This window comes from Sceloporus undulatus, chromosome 5 (genome assembly GCF_019175285.1).
Source record: "Sceloporus undulatus isolate JIND9_A2432 ecotype Alabama chromosome 5, SceUnd_v1.1, whole genome shotgun sequence".
Taxonomy (NCBI): Eukaryota; Metazoa; Chordata; class Lepidosauria; order Squamata; family Phrynosomatidae; genus Sceloporus; species Sceloporus undulatus.
In genome coordinates, this window is record NC_056526.1 from 100,661,564 (window position 1) to 100,680,648 (window position 19,085).

Here is a 19,085-nt window from a genome sequence, read left to right on the forward strand (position 1 = left end):
CAGCAGGCATAACAATTTGTGATCATACTAAAGGCTGGATTAATGAGAGAGTAGAAGTGGGTCAGTGCTTCCAGGGCAGATTAAACTCTTGCCTTTCACCACACACACACACACACACACACAGAGTATATATATATCCACAGGTCAATGTAAGTAGAGTATTGTAACTCATACTGTGTGTGGGTCAGTCAACTCAGTTTTTTTGGGTCAATTTTTCAACTTAAATTTCTAGACTTATAGATGAGTATATACAGTATTATTTCTATACTATAAGCTCATCCATTTTTCCTCTCATATACCACCCCCCCTCTCTCTATATATATATTTATGTACAATTAACACACTCTTGATTTTGCCTTATTATAGGATTTTAATCTTACTATCTAATTTGTTTATTATTTCCCTTTGTTGCCCAATTTCTCAAGAAACCAAAAATATTCTACCCTCTATCTACAGTTGTCTCTCCATATTCGCTAGGGTTAGGGGAACAAGACCCCCGTGAATATGGAAAAACCGCAAATAACAAAAACAACATTTTTACCGGAGAGGACACCTCTCTAGGAATCTCTAGGTCTTCCAGTGCAACTCTGTAGTCAATGTCCAACATACACTGACCATAGAATGGCACTGGAGTAGCTACAGATGGTCTTTCAGTGCAACTTTTACTTAAAGTTGACCACAGAGTTGCACTGGAGGACCTAGACAGTCCTAGAGAGAACATATTAATGAAATAATCAAATCCGCAAATATCAAAGCCTGAAATATGGAGGGATGACTGTATATCTTAATGGTTTTTTCCCTCACATTTTCCATGTTTTACTCATGTAATTGTATACCAAGTGCCATTCATTTTTACATTGTCTAATTGTTTCCAAGTTATTTGCGTTATTTCCATTGCACCATATAGTTTTAGTAGCCATTCTTCTCTTTCTTTCTTTCTTTCTTTCTTTTATAAAGTTTATTAAAGATAAAATTACATACATAACAACAAAAATACGTACATGATAAACAAACAAATAAAACTATGAAATACAAAAAAGTACACATCAGTTCCTTCACTTTTCTGTACAGGCATCTAATCTGTCATCAGTTCCAGTTCAATATGAAATAAGTCAATTTCTTAATAGGTTCTAGTTGGTCTAAATAAGGGGAGGTTGAGGCCTAAATGTAAGAAAGTCTCAGTGATATATTTAAATCATTTAAAAATGAATCAATTACAGAATATCCAGGACGCTCATGGTCTTATGACAGATCTAACTTAAAAAGTTAAATTTTTAGTTCTTCTCCTTTTTTTTCATATACTCAAGCAGAGGGTTCCAGGTTTTCTTGTTTTCTTCCCAATCAGAGTCTTCTACTAAACAAGTGAGTTTGTCCATCTCAGCCAAATTAATAAGTCTATTCAGATATTCCTGAGTCTCTGGGATCTCTTTTTTCTTCCAGTATTTGGTAAATACTACTCTTGCCGTCGTGGACATATAAAATAATATTTTCCCATATTTCTTTTCCAATTGGGTATCCATAACCATACTTAACAAAAAAAAATTTGGGTGAAAGTTTAAGTTGCAATCTATGATTTCCTTCATTAATTTATAACAATTTAACCAATATCTATTTGCCACTTTGCATTTCCACCAAATGTGTATATAAGCGCTGACTGAAGTTTCACATTTCCAACATTTATTATTGGGGGATTTGTATATTGACGCAATTTTGACAGGTGTTAAATGCCATCTTGTTTGCATCTTGAAAATGTTTTCTTTAATATCTGAACAGACTGTATATTTATACCTTATCTTCCAATTTTTCTCCCATTGTTCTAATGGGATGCTTTGTTCTAGGTTCTGGGCCCATTTGACCATACTTCCCTTGACCACTTCTTGTTCAGTGTCCCATTTTAAGAGAAGATCATGCAAGTTGGAAATCGTGTATTTTTTCTTAGATTGCAACAAATTATGAAATTCAATGTTCCCAGTACCAATTCCAGGCTCTTTATTGTCATAGTTATATTTACTTAACAGTTGCCTATAAAGAAACCAACCTATCTGTATACCTTGCTCTTCCATTTCTCTTTGTGTTTTAAATCTAAACTTAGAACTGGTTAGTTCTTTCACTAACAAATCTTTATATGTTACCCATCGACCATCTACAGCAGGGGTAGGCAACCTTTTTGAGCTGGGGGCCGGGTTGCTGTCCTTCAGACAACTGGGGGGCCGAAGCTGGGGGTGGAGCTTCCACCCTCCAGGAATGGAGCTTCCACCCTCCGGGGCGGACCCTCATGCCGGGGGCGGAGCTTCCGCCGAATCCCCGCAAGGAGAAGGAGGCGTGTGCCTGGCCTCTCCTCCTCGGTCCCTTCCTTCGGCTGAAGCCCAAAAATAAAAAATTAAATAAATAAAAAATAAGAAATAATTCCTACATACACTGCAAACATTATATTTTGAAGTAAAAAACAAAATGGGAACATATACAATATTTAAAATGAAGAACAAGAACAAGAACAAGTACAGTTAAAGCCCATGCGGAGGGATTTTGCAAAGAGAATACCAAGGGATAAGCATAATAATAACAATATCTGCAAGCATGGAAACTACCAGAAGACAAGGCCACAGAACAGGTAAAATGCATGCACACTGTGTCTCAGCCCAGAAAGGCACAGGTAGTAGGTGTAGCTCCCGATAACCCTCCTCCCCCAATGAACCAACCTCTGGCTCTCGGTGTGAGTGTGTCTGTCTGTCTGTCTGTCTGTCTCTCTCTGCCTCCTCCTCCTTTCCACGCTCTTGGGAGGAGAGGGGAGGAGGAGGGCTGAGGGCAGAGCCAGAAGGGAGAAGGGTGGTGGGAGGAGGGCGGAGGGCGGAGCCAGGAGGGAAGAGGGCGGAGGGAGGAGAGCGGAGCCAGGAGGGCAGAGCTAGGGAAGCCATCCATGCCTGGCATTTTCCCAGATTTAGCAGCCATTCTTCTTTTTCAGGGATACGCTTGGACTTCCATTTTTGTAATAATGCTAACCCTGCCATGGTGGTCTTGTAAAAAAGTGTTTTTCCAGATTTATTTGGTAATTTGTTCTCTGGATCCAGCCCCTTTCTATGTGTTTCCTGGAGAACATCACATCACAGACTCAGGATGATGATTTTAAGGATTCACACCCTTTAAACATCTGAACCTAATCCATGGATATTAAAAGAGAGAACCATGTGTTTGTCTTGGAACCTTATCAAATTACAAAAGACGAGATGTAGCGAGATAAAAGCAGCTTTCTGTTTACTTCCCCTAATAATAATAATAATAATAATAATAATAATAATAATAGATTTATTTCTAGCCCGCCCAATCACAAAGAATCCGGGCGGGTTACAACAATAAAATACAACAAAATTACAATAAAATACAACAATAAAATACAACAAAATTACAATAAAATACAACAAATTACAATAGAGTTAAAAAAATCAAACCCTACACCTACCACCACCCTCTCATTCCCAGTACTAAAACAGAATTAAACAGTAATAATATTAAAACATTTAAAACATTAAAAACATTGAACAACCAAAAAATAGACAGAAACATTGGTGGGGGGAAATAGACAGATGAGGGGACAAATATCTCTATATCTGGGGAGGGTAACTAAGTTGGAAAGGCCTGCCGGAAGAGATCCGTCTTGAGTGCTTTCTTAAAAGCTACCAGAGTGGAAATGTGACGGATCTCCTCCGGCAGGTCGTTCCATAGTTTAGGAGCAGTAGTAGAGAAGGCCCCCTGGGAGACAGATGTAAGCCTAGATTTTTTTTGGCTGTAATAGATTTCTTCCAGAGGACCTTAGTGTGCGGGAAGGATAATATTGAAGAAGGCGTTCCCTCAAGTACTCTGGGCCCAAGCCATGTAGGGCTTTAAAGGTAATCACCAACACCTTGTACTTTGCCTGGAAACTAATAGGCAGCCAGTGTTCAGTGTTCAGTTGTATATCTTTACGCTTTAGGTTCTTGTATTTGTTTTTCTCCGCCTCTCCCAGTGGATCGAAGTGGGATTACAGACTATTAAAATCAATACATATAACACTCTTATAAAAACATAAAAAATATTACATCAACACTCATCAATACAACAGTACAAAAATCCATCAACCATCCAGCATCCAGGGGCAAGGCAGAATATCATTGTCAGCAGGGATATTGGTCTTCATTCTTCGGGGGGGAGGGGAAAGCTTGACAAAAGAGTACTGTTTTAAGTCTCTTTTTAAATGTTTCCAAGGGGGTCATGAGACGGAGCTCCTCGGGTAGGCTATTCCAGATCCATGGGGCCATTATAGTAAAGGCCTTTTGGAATGAGGAAACATATTTGGAAGATGGTGTCGCCAATAAATTCTTACCAGAGTGTGTGGGGCGGATCATACGGGGAGATGTGGTCCCTCAAGTAACTTGGGCCCAACCCAAGTAGGGCTTTATAGGTGATAACCAACACCTTGTACTGTGCCTGGAAGTGAATAGAAAGCCAATGAAGATCTCTCAAGATAGGTGTTATATGGTCAAACCTAGATGCACTGGTGACCAATCTAGCTGCCATATTTTGTACTAACTGAAGCTTCCGGACTTGATACAAGGGTAGCCCTATGTAGAGCACATTACAGAAATCTAGACGAGAGGTTACCAGAGCATGTACCACTGTTTCAAGGTCCCTTCGGTCTAGGTAGGGTTGCAGTTGGCGTTACAACCGAAGTTGATAGCAAGCACTTCTGGCCGTCGCATCTACTTGAGATGTCAACTGCAGGGACGAATCCAGAAGTACTCCTAAACTGTGAACTTCGTCCTTTAGGGGAAGTGTGACCCTGTCCAGGACAGGTGGAAAAATTTCCTTCCCCGGGCCTGGGGAACCTATCACGAGTACATCCGTTTTCTCTGGATTCAATCTGAGTTTGTTTTCCCCCATCCAGCCCATTACCAACTCCAAACAGGCATTCAGAGGAGAGACGCCATCCTTAGTCACTGCATTAGTTGGGGACACAGAGAAGCATATTTGGGTGTCATCAGCGTACTCCAGATGATCTCTCCCAGTGGTTTCAATGTAAATGTTAAACAAAGTGGGGGATAGCTCCCTGAGGGACACCAGATGACAGTTCCCTCTTAGAGGAGCAAGTGTCCCCCAACTGCACCATCTGGAATCTGCCCGAGAGGTAGGAACGGAACCACTGGAGCGCAGTGCCCCCAATGCCCAGCTCTCTCAGGCGTTCCAGAAGGATACCATGGTCAATGGTATCGAAAGCCACTGAGATGTCCAAGAGCACCAACCAGGTCACACTTCCCCTGTTGATGATGTTGTAGTACTTCTTTTTCCCCTCCAGAGGGAGATGATTGTAAAAACATGCTTTTATCCAAACTGGTTTTTCCAGCACAACAAAAGGCATGCTTATATTATTGTCTGCCTCTGGAATTGAACAGAAGTGCTTTGAGGGCTTGAGGAGAAGCTGCTTATTTCACTGCCTCTCGTCTACAATAAAGCTCTAGCATTCTTTCATAATTCCACACTGTCATTAACAATGACAGCAACAAGAGTATAAACAAAAATGAAATTTCAAGATAATCCATAAGGGGGGATATAGTACAAATCGACACTCCAAGAAACACTTGATTGCCTCCATAGGAAATGTATGTGAGAAAACCTGCCCATTCCTATCACAGCCTTTTCAAATTGAAATATAAGACATTGCATTCAAAATGATAATTAGGAAGAGATACATTATAATGTTTCCTCAAGGAGAAAGGGAAAGAGAATTGATAAAGAGAAAAAATATTGTTATTGTTATTATTATTATTATGGTGATGGAGGGAAGAAAATGTAAATAAGCAAACTGAAGAAATAAAATAAACCAATTTAATTGACTTTAAAGAAGGAAAAATGATAAATGGAGAGGATGTTAATAGCTTTTTATATATTCAAAGCAGAAACAGACTAAGAATGGCTGTGAACGTCTTCATTAAGAATGTATTTGTATTAATTTGAAGAGGTGGAGAACAGAGAGGCTACATATGTCAGAGCTATGAGTAAAAAAAGAATGAATAAAAATTGTGGGAGTATGAGAAATAAAAAACAGAATTTTATTTATTTATTTATTTTACAAAGACAGCATTTTATCAATTTAGTTTCTAAAGCATTACAATCAGGACAGGCCAAATATAATTTCCAGCAGCTGCAATCTAGTATTTGTAAAGTGGAGCCTTCTGCCAGAGCCCCAGTCCATTTCTCCAAATGCACTGATTCTTTATCCATGGATTCAAGCATCCATAGGTTGGCAATATTAAAATATACATTTCAAAAAGCATACATTGATTTTGCCATTTTATAGAGAGGGCACCATTTTACTTTGCCACTGTATTTAATGGGACTTGAGCATCCACTGCTTTTAGTACTATCCGCAGGGGATCCTGGAACCAAATCTCAGAAGACACCAAGGCTCCAGTGTACATTATGTGAAAATACAGAGTTAAAGAGAGAAAAAGACTAATATCAAGATTGATCTTCAAAAAGTGCTGTGAAAACACAGATGCAGACCAATTCAATAGTGAAATGAGACATGAAAGGCAGTTAAAGCCACCAAGATATTGTTCCCAGGATGTTTGAAGTGTGAGATTCCAGAAGTTAAGAGGCTGGAGAACTGATGATGAACAACTAAGAGATCTTTCTCTCATGACAAAAATGGAAAGCTGAAATGCAGCAAACAGGCCTCTTGGTTGGCAGCGGGGGCAGAGAGGGCACAGAGTCCACTGCAGCTCTGCTGGGGTCCAAAACAAACACACTGCCGAGATAATCCAGTTGGAGGTCGCTGCATGCCTTCTCTATGGGACAGCTCTGGTGCCGCCACAAACTACATTTCCCAGGAGCCCCAGCAGCAGAGCTTAAACGGGATGATTTCCGCAGTGTGTTTTGGGCCAATGTCAGCGCTGTCTGTCAGTTTCGAGTCTATTGGCTCTAAGGCTTGGGACCAGACTTCTTGCAGCTCTTTTCGAATGCTTGCTCTGGATCGTTCGGGTGGAGACCTTGACCGTCGTCTGAGGCTGAGAGAGTGCCACTCTCCCAAGGCCACCCGCCAGGGCGGAACTCTAGCCTAAGACTCAAACCGTTGCGCCACCCCTCGGGCGCCGCTGGAAGGGTTTTTGTGAACTATTTTGGCCCGGTCAAGGATCCGTAGCTCCATCCTGACGAAGGGCGGGGCTAATTGGAGCCGCCTGGGAAAGAAGATGGCGGGCGTCGTTCGCTGTTCCCGGCTCCCCTGCAGCGGCCTTCTGTCTTCAAGGCCAGGCGAGTGTCCGGCAGGAGGCCCATCTCTCCCGCCGGGCCTTTGGTGTCGCGACCCGGGGAGGGCCTGCAGCCCCTCGTCCTCCTCCTTCCCGCTGCAGGGCTCGGGCCGCGGGGAGTGCCTTTGGGAGAGCGAGCGGGGCTGCGGAGAGGAGTGGGCGAGGAGGAGGCGCCTGCTTCTCCCGGGAGAGTCTGGTCTAGGGTCGGGCCATGAGGGGAGGGAGAGAGGGACGCCTACTTCGCCAGAGAGGAGCTTTCGCGACATTGCCTTTCCGAACTGGGCCTGGGCTTACAAGGCCTCGGGGCAAGGAGCCACCGCTGCCCGCCTTGGTGCTCCTCCTCAGGCCCCGCGGCCGCAGGCAGGGAAGCCGCTGGGTCTTCAAGGGGCAGATTTATGTCATGCCCAGCACTGGAGCCCTTCCTTTTCTCCCTCCGTCGCCGGGCTCCTCCTGTTGCCCAGCCCTCTCCTTTTACTCCTCCTCCGCCTTTTCGGTACTGAGCCGCCTCACTCCCTCCTTCCCCGCCAGTCTCTCCCTCGCTCTGGGCTCAGGCAGTTTTCCTCCCATCCACAAGGAAGAGGACTTTCTGCTTCCTTATGTTTAGGATTGATTCTGGACCACCCAAATCCCCCCCGCCCTCTCAATGTGGGTAAAGAGGCTAAAGACCTTGGTAGCCTTTTGGTACGTGGAGCTTTGTGGCAAACATGAGTGCTGTCTTACTTTCATCATCATAACCAAGGCAAGATCTTAAAATGGGTATAAAATATGGGAGAAGTGGAGTAAAAACCTGTGTATAAAAATAGGGAGTGGCTACCCATTGAATATTTAAATAAAAGTAACAATGAAGATCTTGGAAAGATAATTAAAACATTAAAGAATAAGGGATTCTAAATAATTGGAGATTTGTATGATTTAACAGGAAGGAAATTCACTATTCAACAGGTTAGCAATATTGGATTCAAACAAAAGGGGTAATAAAGTTGCTAGATGAAACATAATTAAATATTGGTGACCAAAATGATTTATTAGAAGAAATAATTAGAAAAAAATTAGGAGGTGGTAAAGGACTAATAGGAAAAACTTATAAGAATATGTTAACTACCCAATTGAGAATGATAGAGGGATTGATAACAAACTGGGAAAAAGATTTATTCATTGATACAGATAAAATTAAATTTTGGCTACAAGAAATTGTTAAAATTAAAAACACAAATGTAAAAGAACAACAATTGAAAATGATGGGGAAATGGTATAATGCACCACACCAATTAGCATTTACAAATGACAAATGTCAATGCAAATGTTGGCATGGATGTGGAGTTAAAGGGATATAGATATACATATGTGGAGGGAATGCCCATTTGTACAAAAACTTTGGACAGAGGTTAAGCAACAGATAAATAAAATTATAGGGATAGAAATACAATTAAGTAAAGAAAATTGCTTGGCTCTCAATTTGGGGGAATTAGGATTGAATAATAATCAAAAATATGTAACAAAACAATATCTAAAAGCTGCTCCTGCAGTGATTGCTTATGGATGGAGAAACAAATTAAATTAGAACAAGGCTTACTTATTTAAATATATAAAAGAATATATACTATCCGACTTTCTTAGGGAAAGAAGATTAAAATATAATAGGGAAAGCAATAACGAACCATGGGAAGACAAATGGGAAATAGTAATTAAGAGCGTGAAAGGTAAATTAGGTATGAAGAAGTTAATAATATAATCAATAATATTTTCCATATCTCCGAAACCAATTGTTAATTTGATTGGATTGTAAATTTCTCTGTGCTGTTTTCTTATTTGGGGGGGGGGGGGTGGGGGAGGGGAGAAAATTATAATATGAGACACGATTGTACAATACGTATTATACACAGTGTAATAAAAATTATTGGGGGGGAAAATAAACAAGACAAGATTAAAGTGCCCAAAGGGACCCTCAGAGGCCAGCAAATGCCGAGGGGAGGAGCCAGATGCCCCCTCCCTCTGAAAAGGGGGACAGAAGCTCCACTCTCTGGGGGTGCGAGCCCTGCCCCCTGGCACCCAGCCCCCATCCATCCTGGGGGTAGAAGCCCTGGCCCTGGCACGCAAACTTGAAAAGGTTCGCCATCACTGTGTTTCTCAATGGAAGCATATATTCCTACATGAATGGTGCATGCATTCATGTATGTGGTTCCCTATGTAGTGTGTCTTGACATTATCAAATTTTAATTGCAGTTGGTTTTCATGGCTTTATACAGTGTTTGTCTCTGTGTTCTTGGCCTGATGAAGGCAGTTATTATAAACCTCAGCAGTTCTTTGCAGCCAAAATTGACTTGGGCAAATTGTGTACATTCTCACATTCTCTCTACTTCTCAGTTTAAACCGCTTTATGTGGTTGATATGATGTTTCAGTGGGATCACTCCCCGCTGCTGACAAAAGGAGAAACTTTACCTGAACTCCTTAGATAAAGTATGTAACAACAAACTATTCATGTATATTTTCAATTTTCTTTAGGCTATGGTGTTTCTCTGTCATCACTGTCTTTTCTTCACCAAGACCGCCAAATTCATTACTCAGTGATTCCTCATGGAAGGAGTGGCCGCTCCTCTGTCAGTGGCATCGTGGCAACTGTCTTTGGAGCCACTGGATTCTTGGGTCGATATGTTGTCAATCGCCTGGGTAATGTACTCAAATAATACAGTATATACTCAATTATAAGTCGATCTCATATATAAGTCAGGTTTGGGGGCCAAAATTATGGATTTTTATATGACCTGTGGATAAGCTGAAAGTAAAACTTAGCAGTATGTAACAAAGGATGGAAAGGATGAAGCAAAGGAAACCAATGTTAAAGAACTTAAAATTTGTTGACAAGCATAACTGTTTATGCTCACCGTAAAGGCTGGACAGATGAGATTGATGCTTCTTTTAGGTTCTCTGAGAAGGGATTAAGGTCTCACTTTTCACCAGGAGATGGTTCCTTTTTTGATAAGAGTTAAGGTACAGTACTTACATTGACCCATGGATAAGTTAACCCAAGTTTTTGGGGTCACTTTTCTAACTAAAATTTATAGTCTTATACATAAGTATATACATTTGAGTAATGTATATACATTTGATAATCTCTTATTTGAAAATTTTAATACAGTTGAACTTACCTATATGCTTGACTACATGTCGATGACATGTGTAAGTTGAGGGTACATTTTGGGGCCAAATTGTAGATTTTGGTATGACCCGTTGATATGTCAAGGGTAAAATATGGTGGCTGCACTGCCATTGGGTGCAACGGGCTCGAATTGGCTAACAATTTAAAAGACTGATGTAAATGAAATATGAGAGCTTGAAGGAATTGGGAGAGGAAGATAAGGAAAATATAACAAGTAAAAAAAGTAAAATAGACTCACAGCAGGCAAGCGGAGTTCCCCCACAAAATCCTCCTTTCTTTCATCTTCCTCCTCCTTCTTCTGGGGGCTTTGCCAAGCAGGCAGCTTTGCCACTCAAAGGTGAACGGCACGGCAGAGGAGGAGAAGGACAACACAGTGAGTGGGTTGCCTTGTCTCTTTCCCCCCTCCTCCCCCTCCTCCTCCTCACAAAACTGCCCGCCTGGTAAAGTCCCCAGACCTCTCAAAGGTGAATGACAAGGAAGAGGAGGAAGTTGGAGGAAAGACACTAGGTTGCCTGCCCATCGAACCCAAGGAAACAAACATACACATAACATTTATTTCATTAATAAATTCAGAATATACTTTATGTCATTCTGCAAAATATTGTCTAAATTTTTTGAAAATTGTATGCTAAAAATTATATAAAAAAAATGAAAACCTGAGATCCCCATCATTTGGAAATAAGGGATATATAAAAGCTAAATGACTTTGTTCCCACAGGACCTTTGATTCTCTCATTCCACCTCCCTGCTGCATGCTTTAACATATAGATAAGGGGAGCTTCCTCTGAATTATAAGTGTCTTGGATTAATTCCTTGCTTAAAATAACATAAACAAAGCCCAAGGGCTTCTGTTGATTTAATTCCTTACCTTTTGAACATAACACCTGGTATAATGAACCAATCAGAACAAACAGCTCAGTTCCCGAGATACCTAGGAATGTTGATATAGGGCAGATGGAATGGGATGTGCTTTGAACTAAGACGATGTGCTTTTGATCTAAAGGTTCTAAAATGTCTCTAATTCCTTATGTGAGAAAATAGCTTGCAAAGATAATATAAATTGGGGTCAGAAATAATCTAGTCTCACTTTGGATCTCTTACTCTCAAAATGTGTGTCTTTATTTCTGCTTTGCTAATTGGACCATCTGCTAGGCAATTAACCTCACTCTTGTGACTCCATATCTGAAAACTGTAAATGTAACTAATATAGGCGCAGTACAGAGCGCTAAAAAGAGGCACCTCACCGGCGCCTCTCTTTGCTCCGCAGGCGCACCACAGCAACCAAATTGCGTGATGCTGCTGCCGAGCAAAAAAGGGAGTGCCCAGAAGCAGCTCCTTTTTGCGGCACCGCTGCAACACCGCAAAGCACCAGAGCCGGCACGGTGATTTCGCAGCTGCGCCGCCCCGTTTGAAAGCAGCACAGCTGCGATGTCAGCATTACGAGCCCCGTCTGGTGGGTGTGCCGCAAAGGCCCATCTGTTCCGGGCCACAAACTCTAAGACCTGGTACTTATACCATGTAATATGAACAGTAATGATTCCTGATTCTGTTTTTTTTTAAATTGCTATGATTCAGGTTTTGTTTTTGTTGTCATTTTAAAGTTAGAGGTTTATTACTTTTGTCTTTTCTAACAGAACAAAATTGTTGTGTTGTTATATGCCTTCAAGTTATTTCCAAGTTATGGCAACCTCAAGGTGAACCTTTCACAGGGTTTTTTAAAGATGTATTCAGAGGGGATTTGCCTTTGCCTTCATCTGAGGCTGAGAGAGCATGACTTGCCAAAGGTCACCTAGTAGGATTCCATAGCCAAGGAACAATTTGAACCCTAGTAACCTTAACACTCAGACCACTACACTAGCTATCAGAACAAAATTAATAATGCCTAAAGAAGAGGCCTCATTGGTGCTAATTCTGTTGTTAATCTGGTACAAAGTAAAAACATGGCTTTTTAACCTGAAGCCCTTGGGATCTAATTGATTGTATAAGAATGTACTTTAAACCATGTGCATGGTTTCAAATTGTTTTAAGCTGTTTCAAGTGGCTTCAACCTGTCTTGTGTAATCGTATGTACTTGACTATAAGTCAGCCTCATGTATAAATCAAGGACAAGTTTTGGGACCACAATTATGGATTTTGATATGACTTATGGATGAGTCAATGGTAAAATTTAGGGGCATGAAACAAAGGATGTAAAGGATAAAGGAAAGGAAAACAGTGCCAAAGAACTTACAAAATTCTGTCTGGCATAACTGTTTGTGCTCACCCTAAAGACTAGATGGATGAGAGAGTAGTGGGGTTCAGTACTTCTTTTACATATTCCCAGGATTGACTAAACTGTTGCTTTTCCATCACTCCATTCACAGAAGAGAATGATTCATTTTTTTAAAAAATAAGAGTTAAAGTATAGTACTTATATTAAATTAGTTTATCCAAGTTTTTGAGTCAATTTTTGACTAAAATTTCCAGACTTATATATGAGTAAATACAGTAACTTGCCCCCCCCCTGTTGTTTTAACCTATTTCAACTTTTTCAAGGTGATTTTATCTGACACCACCCTGAGGTATTTATGGGATAGGATATAAATATTTTAATAGAATAAATAATCTGTTACGCTATTTCATTTTAATTTAATCATGTCTTAAATTTTTTATAACTAATCTAAAATGAGTTCCCAAAGCTTCCTCTTACTGTTACTTAACATAATTAATAGTATATTCAGCATCATAAACTGCATCTAGATACTGAAAAAACAAGCTTCTCACCAAACACCCAAACTGTAACTGTGTACAATCAAAGCATTCTCGACAGATGGCCACCCAGGCTCTGTTTAAAACCCTCCAAAGAAGGAGAATCCAAGACAGCATGTTCCACTGTCAAACAACTCTTACCATCAGGAAATTCTTCTTGATGTTTAGGTGGAATCTCTTTTCCTGTAGCTTGAATACATTCCTCCATGTTCTAGTCTCTGGAGCAGCATAAAATAAGTTTGCTCCACCCACAATATGACATCCTTTCAAATATTTAAACATGACTATCATATCACCCATTAACTTTCTCTTCTTTGTCGTGGTCTCTGTGCCTCACACATATGAGTCTGTGCTGCTCAGAGATCACCAACGGATTCTGCAGAGCTGAGTAGCTTGGTGGGAAATACCCCACCACCACCACCTGTCACGCATGCTCAAGCCTGCCAAGCTACTTCTTCAGTTTCTTTCCATCCGCTGAAAGCCTTGGATTGCTCTCAGCTGAGTAGTGCTCCCCAGTCCCCACTTCTTTTCCCTCCAACTTTGAGTCTTTTAAACCCCCAGAACATCCTGTTTAAACAAACAGAAATTGGTTCGGTCCTGAGAGTTTTGATTTGTAACTATGGCGGGTTTCAGACCGCCATTTAGGATGCGCTCCGCACGTCCTAAGGTTAGGAAGGGGCGTGCGAGGGTTAGGAAGGGTTGCCCCTTCCTAACCGGCCCTGTTCCCAACACACGTGGAGCGCATCCTAAATGGCAGCGCCCATCCACATGGGCGCTGCCATTTTTACATCGTGGACACTTTGCGTCCAGATGTGGCGCAGAGGAAGTGACGCCTGAGTGCGTGCCTCGTCCCTTGCGGCGCCACTTCCAAGGGTAAAAAAGGAGCGCCATTTTGGCGCTCCTTTTTCGCTGCGGCCGGAAGCCTCACAGTCTGGCCGCTGGGGCTTCCCGCCGCTGCTAATGGCGGCGGCGGGAGAACGGCCGCTTGAGGGCGGTCTGTAACGCGCCTATGTCACCTTTCAGCAGTGAATCGTTTTTAATTTTTCTAGCGCATTGACTGTCTTTCCATTGTCTTTCCTTCTTCCCTTCTCTCTCGTAAGGTCTCCTCCTGCTGCTGCTCCTTCCTTCAGAGATTTTTTCTACCATATATACTCGACTATAAGTCAATAAATTTTTGCCCCAAAATAGTCTCCTGAATCCTGGGTAGACTTGTGCAAGGGGCAATAGGTCTTTGACAAAGCTTCTCCCCAGCTGGGCTGCCTCCGCAAGGGGCAGCCCAGTTGGGGAGAGCCCTGGAGTCTCTCCTTTGCTGGGCTCCCTCCTCAGAGGAAGCCCAGCGAAGGAAAGGCTTCCCAGGGCGAGCCTTTGCCCTGGAGACCTGTCCTTCGCTGGGCTGCCTCCTCAGAGGAAGCCCAGCGAAGGACAGGCTTCCCAGGGCGAGCCTTTGCCCTGGTGACCTCTCCTTCACTGGGCTGCCTCCTCAGAGGAAGCCAAGCGAAGGACAGGCTTCCCAGGGTGAGCCTTTGCCCTGGAGACCTCTCCTTTGCTGGGCTACCTCCTCAGAGGAAGCCCAGTGAAGGAAAGGCTTCCCAGGGCGAGCCTTCGCCCTGGAGACCTCTCATTCATTGGGCTCCCTCCTTAGAGGAAGCCCAGTGAAGGACAGGCTTCCCAGGGCGAGCGTTCGCCCTGGAGACCGCTCCCTTGCTGGGTTTCCTCCACGGGGGAAAGTCCATCTCGGGACAGGCTTGCAAGGGAGTGCGTTCGCCAGCAGCCTCTCCCCAGCTGGACTTCCCCTTAAGTAGGACCCTCAACTTATCCACGGGTCATATAAAAACCCACATTTTTGGCCCCAAAAGTTGACCTCGACTTATACACGAGGTCGACTTATACACGAGTATATACGGTATCTCTCTTTCCCTTCTCCCTCCCTTTCTCCCTTCTCTTCCTCGTTCCTCTCTCCTTTTTTGAAGTTTTTGTGATTTTGAAGTTTTGGATAAGGGATACGCAGTATGTATTAGTGTTTGTGAGTGCTGAAAATACAGTGCTGTTTCTAAATATCATGCAATAGTTTTAAATTTCATTTATTTTCTGGACATTTTTAGGACGCATTGGTTCCCAAGTTATCATCCCACATCGGTGTGATCAGTATGATCTAATGTACCTTCGACCCATGGGTGACCTAGGACAACTTCTTTTTATGGTAGGTTTTCTGACTTTGGTCAGATATATGCTAACAAGGATATATTTAATCACTTACTGAGTAGAAAAGGGTTTATCACGATCCCTAAATAACATTTCTGTGAAAGCTATTTTCACATGTTTCATTATTGTTATGATTTGTGCTTTGATTACCAGGAGTGGGATTCTCGTGACAAAGATTCTACTCGAAGAGCTCTTGAACACAGCAATGTAGTTATCAATCTTGTTGGGAAAGAATGGGAAACAAGGTAACTTTTATGTTTGTCTTAAAAGACTGAGACCTAGCCATATATATTAAATATTTGTTGTTGTTATGTACCCTCATGTCAATTCTAATTTCAGACTACCCTTTGATAGTGTTTTTTAGATTGGATGATTTTAATCCATTTTATGTTTATGTGTTTTAACAATGTTTTAACAGCGTTTAAATTATGTGTCTTAATCTATGTTGTACCCCTCCTCATTCCTTGAAGAAAGGCAGGTAAGAAACATTCATCATCATCATCATCGAGATTTATTCAGAGAAGGTTTGCCATTGCCTTTCTCTTAGAGTAAGTAAATTTGATGCCTTGAGGGGGCATATTAATCCCAATCTCTATGAATCCTAGTCCAGCACTCAAATCACTTCACTGGCTCTCTATACTGAATAGATATAATTCACTTATTTGAGGTTTGTGCACCAGAGTGAGGGGGAAGACAGAGAGATATGTTGCAATGCAGCAAGGTAGCTATAGTTGCCAACTAGCCTCCACACTGCCTGTCTTCTGGGTGCCTCTTTGAAGCTAATCGTGTTCTAGGGAGGTTGCCTTCATAAATTGCCTGTCATGCATTAAAAAGTGCCTTTTAGCTTCAAGGACTTACCAAGAAGCCAGGCAGAGAGTCACAGAATTGTACAGTTGGAAGGAACCACAATAGCCATCTAATCCAACAGTCTGCTATACAAAAATAATGCAATCCTGAAAGATGCCCATCCAATCTCTACTTAAAAACCACCTCTGAGGCAGTCTATTCCATTGGCAAAAAGTTTTGACAGTAAATAAATTATTCCAAATGTTTAGGTGGAATCTTTTTTTCTTTTAATTTGAATCCATTGTCTCTGGTTCTATTCTCTGGAACAGCAGAAAACAAGTTCCCTCCATCTTCTACTTATCATTCCTTCCAATTTTTAAACATGGTCATCATGTCATCTTTCAGTCTTCTCTTCTCCAAACATACCATAATGCTTTGTTTCCAGACCCCTTTTTATCTTGCTCATCCTTCTCTGGAAACTTTCAAGCTTGTTAGTATTGATCTTGAACTGTTATACCCTGAACTGGAGACAGTATTCCAGATAATATCTGACCAAAGTAGAATAGAGTGGCACTACTACTTCCTTTTATCTGGACATTATATTTCTGTTCATTCTAGCTGAAATTGTATTGGCTTTTTGGCCACTGCAGCATCCTCTTGACTTGTTCCTCTAAGATCACCAGGTGTTTTTCACATGTACTATTATCAAGCCCAGTGTCAGTCATCCTTTATTTGTGCATTTTCCTGCCTAGTTCTAGTACATTTATCCCTATTGAAATTCATTTTGTGATTTTTGGTCTATCTCTCCATTCAGACTTTGAATTCCAATTCTGTCCTCTTAGGCACTTGCTACCTTCTTCCTGCAAAATTAGTGTCATCTGCAAATTTGGTAAGCGTGCCATCATTTGTATTATTTATAAAGATGTTGAACATAAGATCACAAGGGCCATCCAGTCCAACCCTCTGCCATGCAGGAACTCAAAACATCCCTGACAGATGGCCATCCAGCCTCTGCTTAAACACCCCCAAAGAAGGAGATTGCACCACTCTCTGCACTCCTTCAGGCAGGGGTTGGACTGGACCCTTATGGTCTCTTCCAACTCTATGATTCTATGATTTTAACAATACTGGACCCAGATAGAGCCCTGAGACACCCTCCTACAACTTAAGTTTACCTTATCCAGAATACAGAAATAGAAAATATTCTAGAATATGCACCCTGATGGCGCAGTGGTTAAATGTCTGTACTTCAGCCACTCACTCAAAACCATAAGGTTGCGAGTTCAATACCAGCGAAAGGGCTCAAGCTTGACTCAGGCTTGCATCCTTCCGAGGTTGCTAAAATGAGTACACAGATTGTTGTGGGCATTTAGCTTACAGTTGTAAATCATTTAGACACTGTCAGTTCAGTATGAAGCAGTACATAAATGAAGCTGTTTTGTTTTGTTTTGTTTAGAATCCAAAATTTGTCCACATGAATGGCTTAGATAGTGACACCTTTTCTTTTTGATGGTTCAGTATGCACAAACTTCATTTCATGCACAAAGTTATTAAAAATACTGTATATAAAATCACCTTCAGTCTATGTGTACAAAGCCCTGCACCATTCAATGAATGGCACGCATGCCCACAGCATTCACACCACCACGCCGCCATGTGCATTACCCCATTATCCTCAATGAAACTTTAGCATAGGCAGAACTTGCTTTATGCTGCAGGGTCTGGAACGGCTCCCCGCATAAGGCAAGGGACCACTGTAAATGAATTTCACGTTTGACGTTTGGCCCCATCCAAGATATCTCATTATGTATATTCAGTTACTCCAAAATCCAAGATACTCTAAAATCCAAAAAACTTCTGGTCCCAAGCATTTTGGATAAGGGAGACTCAACCTCTAGTCACTCCTCTCCAAGATGAAAAGCAACCATTAGTGAGTTTGGTTGGTCAGCCAGTGATAAATCCATAGCCCACAATTCGCCAGCTTCCCTGCAAGACTATAATAGAATCATAGAGTTGGAAGTGACCACAAGGGCCATCCTGTCCAACCCCCTGCTCCTGAGAGACATGACATCTCTCCAAGATGAAGAGGTGCCAGTGATGAACACCCATTCGATAGTCAACCAACTACAGTGTGCCCGCATTATACGCGGGTGTGCTGTATGCGGATTTGAGCATATGCGTCCAAGCCGCGCGGGAGCGTGCGGGGCACAAGGGGCAATGCGCCCTATTCAGATGAATGGGGCACACACCCATGGCACATGTGCGCTGCTGCACTGCTGCTCACACAAGCCCCATTCAAGTGAGGCTCGAGTATAGGTGGAATTCGCCTTACTTGGGGGGTCAACTGTACAAATCCACCTGACAGTTTGTAGAATCATAAAGTTGGAACCCCTTGCCATGCAGGAACTCTCAATCAAAGCATACCCAACAATGGCCATCCAGCCTCTATTTAAAGACTTCCAAGGAGAGAGACTCCACCACTCTCCGAGGGAGTGTGTTCCATTGTCGAACAGCCCTTACTGTCAGGACATTCCTCCTAATGTTGAGGTGGAATTTCTTTTCCTACAGCATGCATCCATTGTTCCAGGTCCTGTTCTCTGGAGCAGCAGGAAACAAGCTTGTTCCCTCCTCAGTATGACATCCTTTCAAATATTTAAACAGGGCTATCATATCACCTCTTAACCTTCTCTTCTCCAGACTAAACATCCCCAGCTCCCCAAGTCGTTCCTTATATAATAATAATAATAAAATAATAAAATGTTTATTTATATACCGCCCTATCAAATACCAGGGCGGTTTACAACATCAATACATAATACACAATTAAATACAAAATTAAATACAGATTAAAACCACAATTCTGCCAGCGGCCACACTGGCTAGGGGGGAGGATCAAAGCATAGTCGGGGTAAGT

The 19,085-nt window shown here is 41.9% G+C and overlaps 2 protein-coding genes across 3 annotated transcripts in view; one reads left to right on the forward strand and one right to left on the reverse strand.

Annotated features, from left to right (window-relative positions):
• AKAP3 (A-kinase anchoring protein 3) overlaps positions 1-2,760 on the reverse strand; it is a 49,006-nt gene extending 46,246 nt beyond the window's left edge. The window contains exon 1 of the mRNA XM_042466586.1: positions 2,700-2,760. The gene's annotated coding sequence lies outside the window, so the exon portion shown is untranslated. The remainder of the gene's footprint in view (positions 1-2,699) is intronic.
• A 4,361-nt stretch (positions 2,761-7,121) lies between these two features.
• Positions 7,122-19,085, forward strand: part of NDUFA9 (NADH:ubiquinone oxidoreductase subunit A9) — a 76,133-nt gene continuing 64,169 nt past the window's right edge. Inside the window, exons 1-4 of one of the 2 annotated variants that reach the window (XM_042467259.1) lie at positions 7,122-7,281; positions 9,781-9,945; positions 15,286-15,383; positions 15,539-15,630. In XM_042467259.1, the coding sequence (XP_042323193.1) occupies positions 7,221-7,281; positions 9,781-9,945; positions 15,286-15,383; positions 15,539-15,630 (416 nt within the window). In that variant the 5' untranslated portion in view covers positions 7,122-7,220. The remainder of the gene's footprint in view (positions 7,282-9,780; positions 9,946-15,285; positions 15,384-15,538; positions 15,631-19,085) is intronic. The other variant, XM_042467258.1, reaches the window with a different exon arrangement.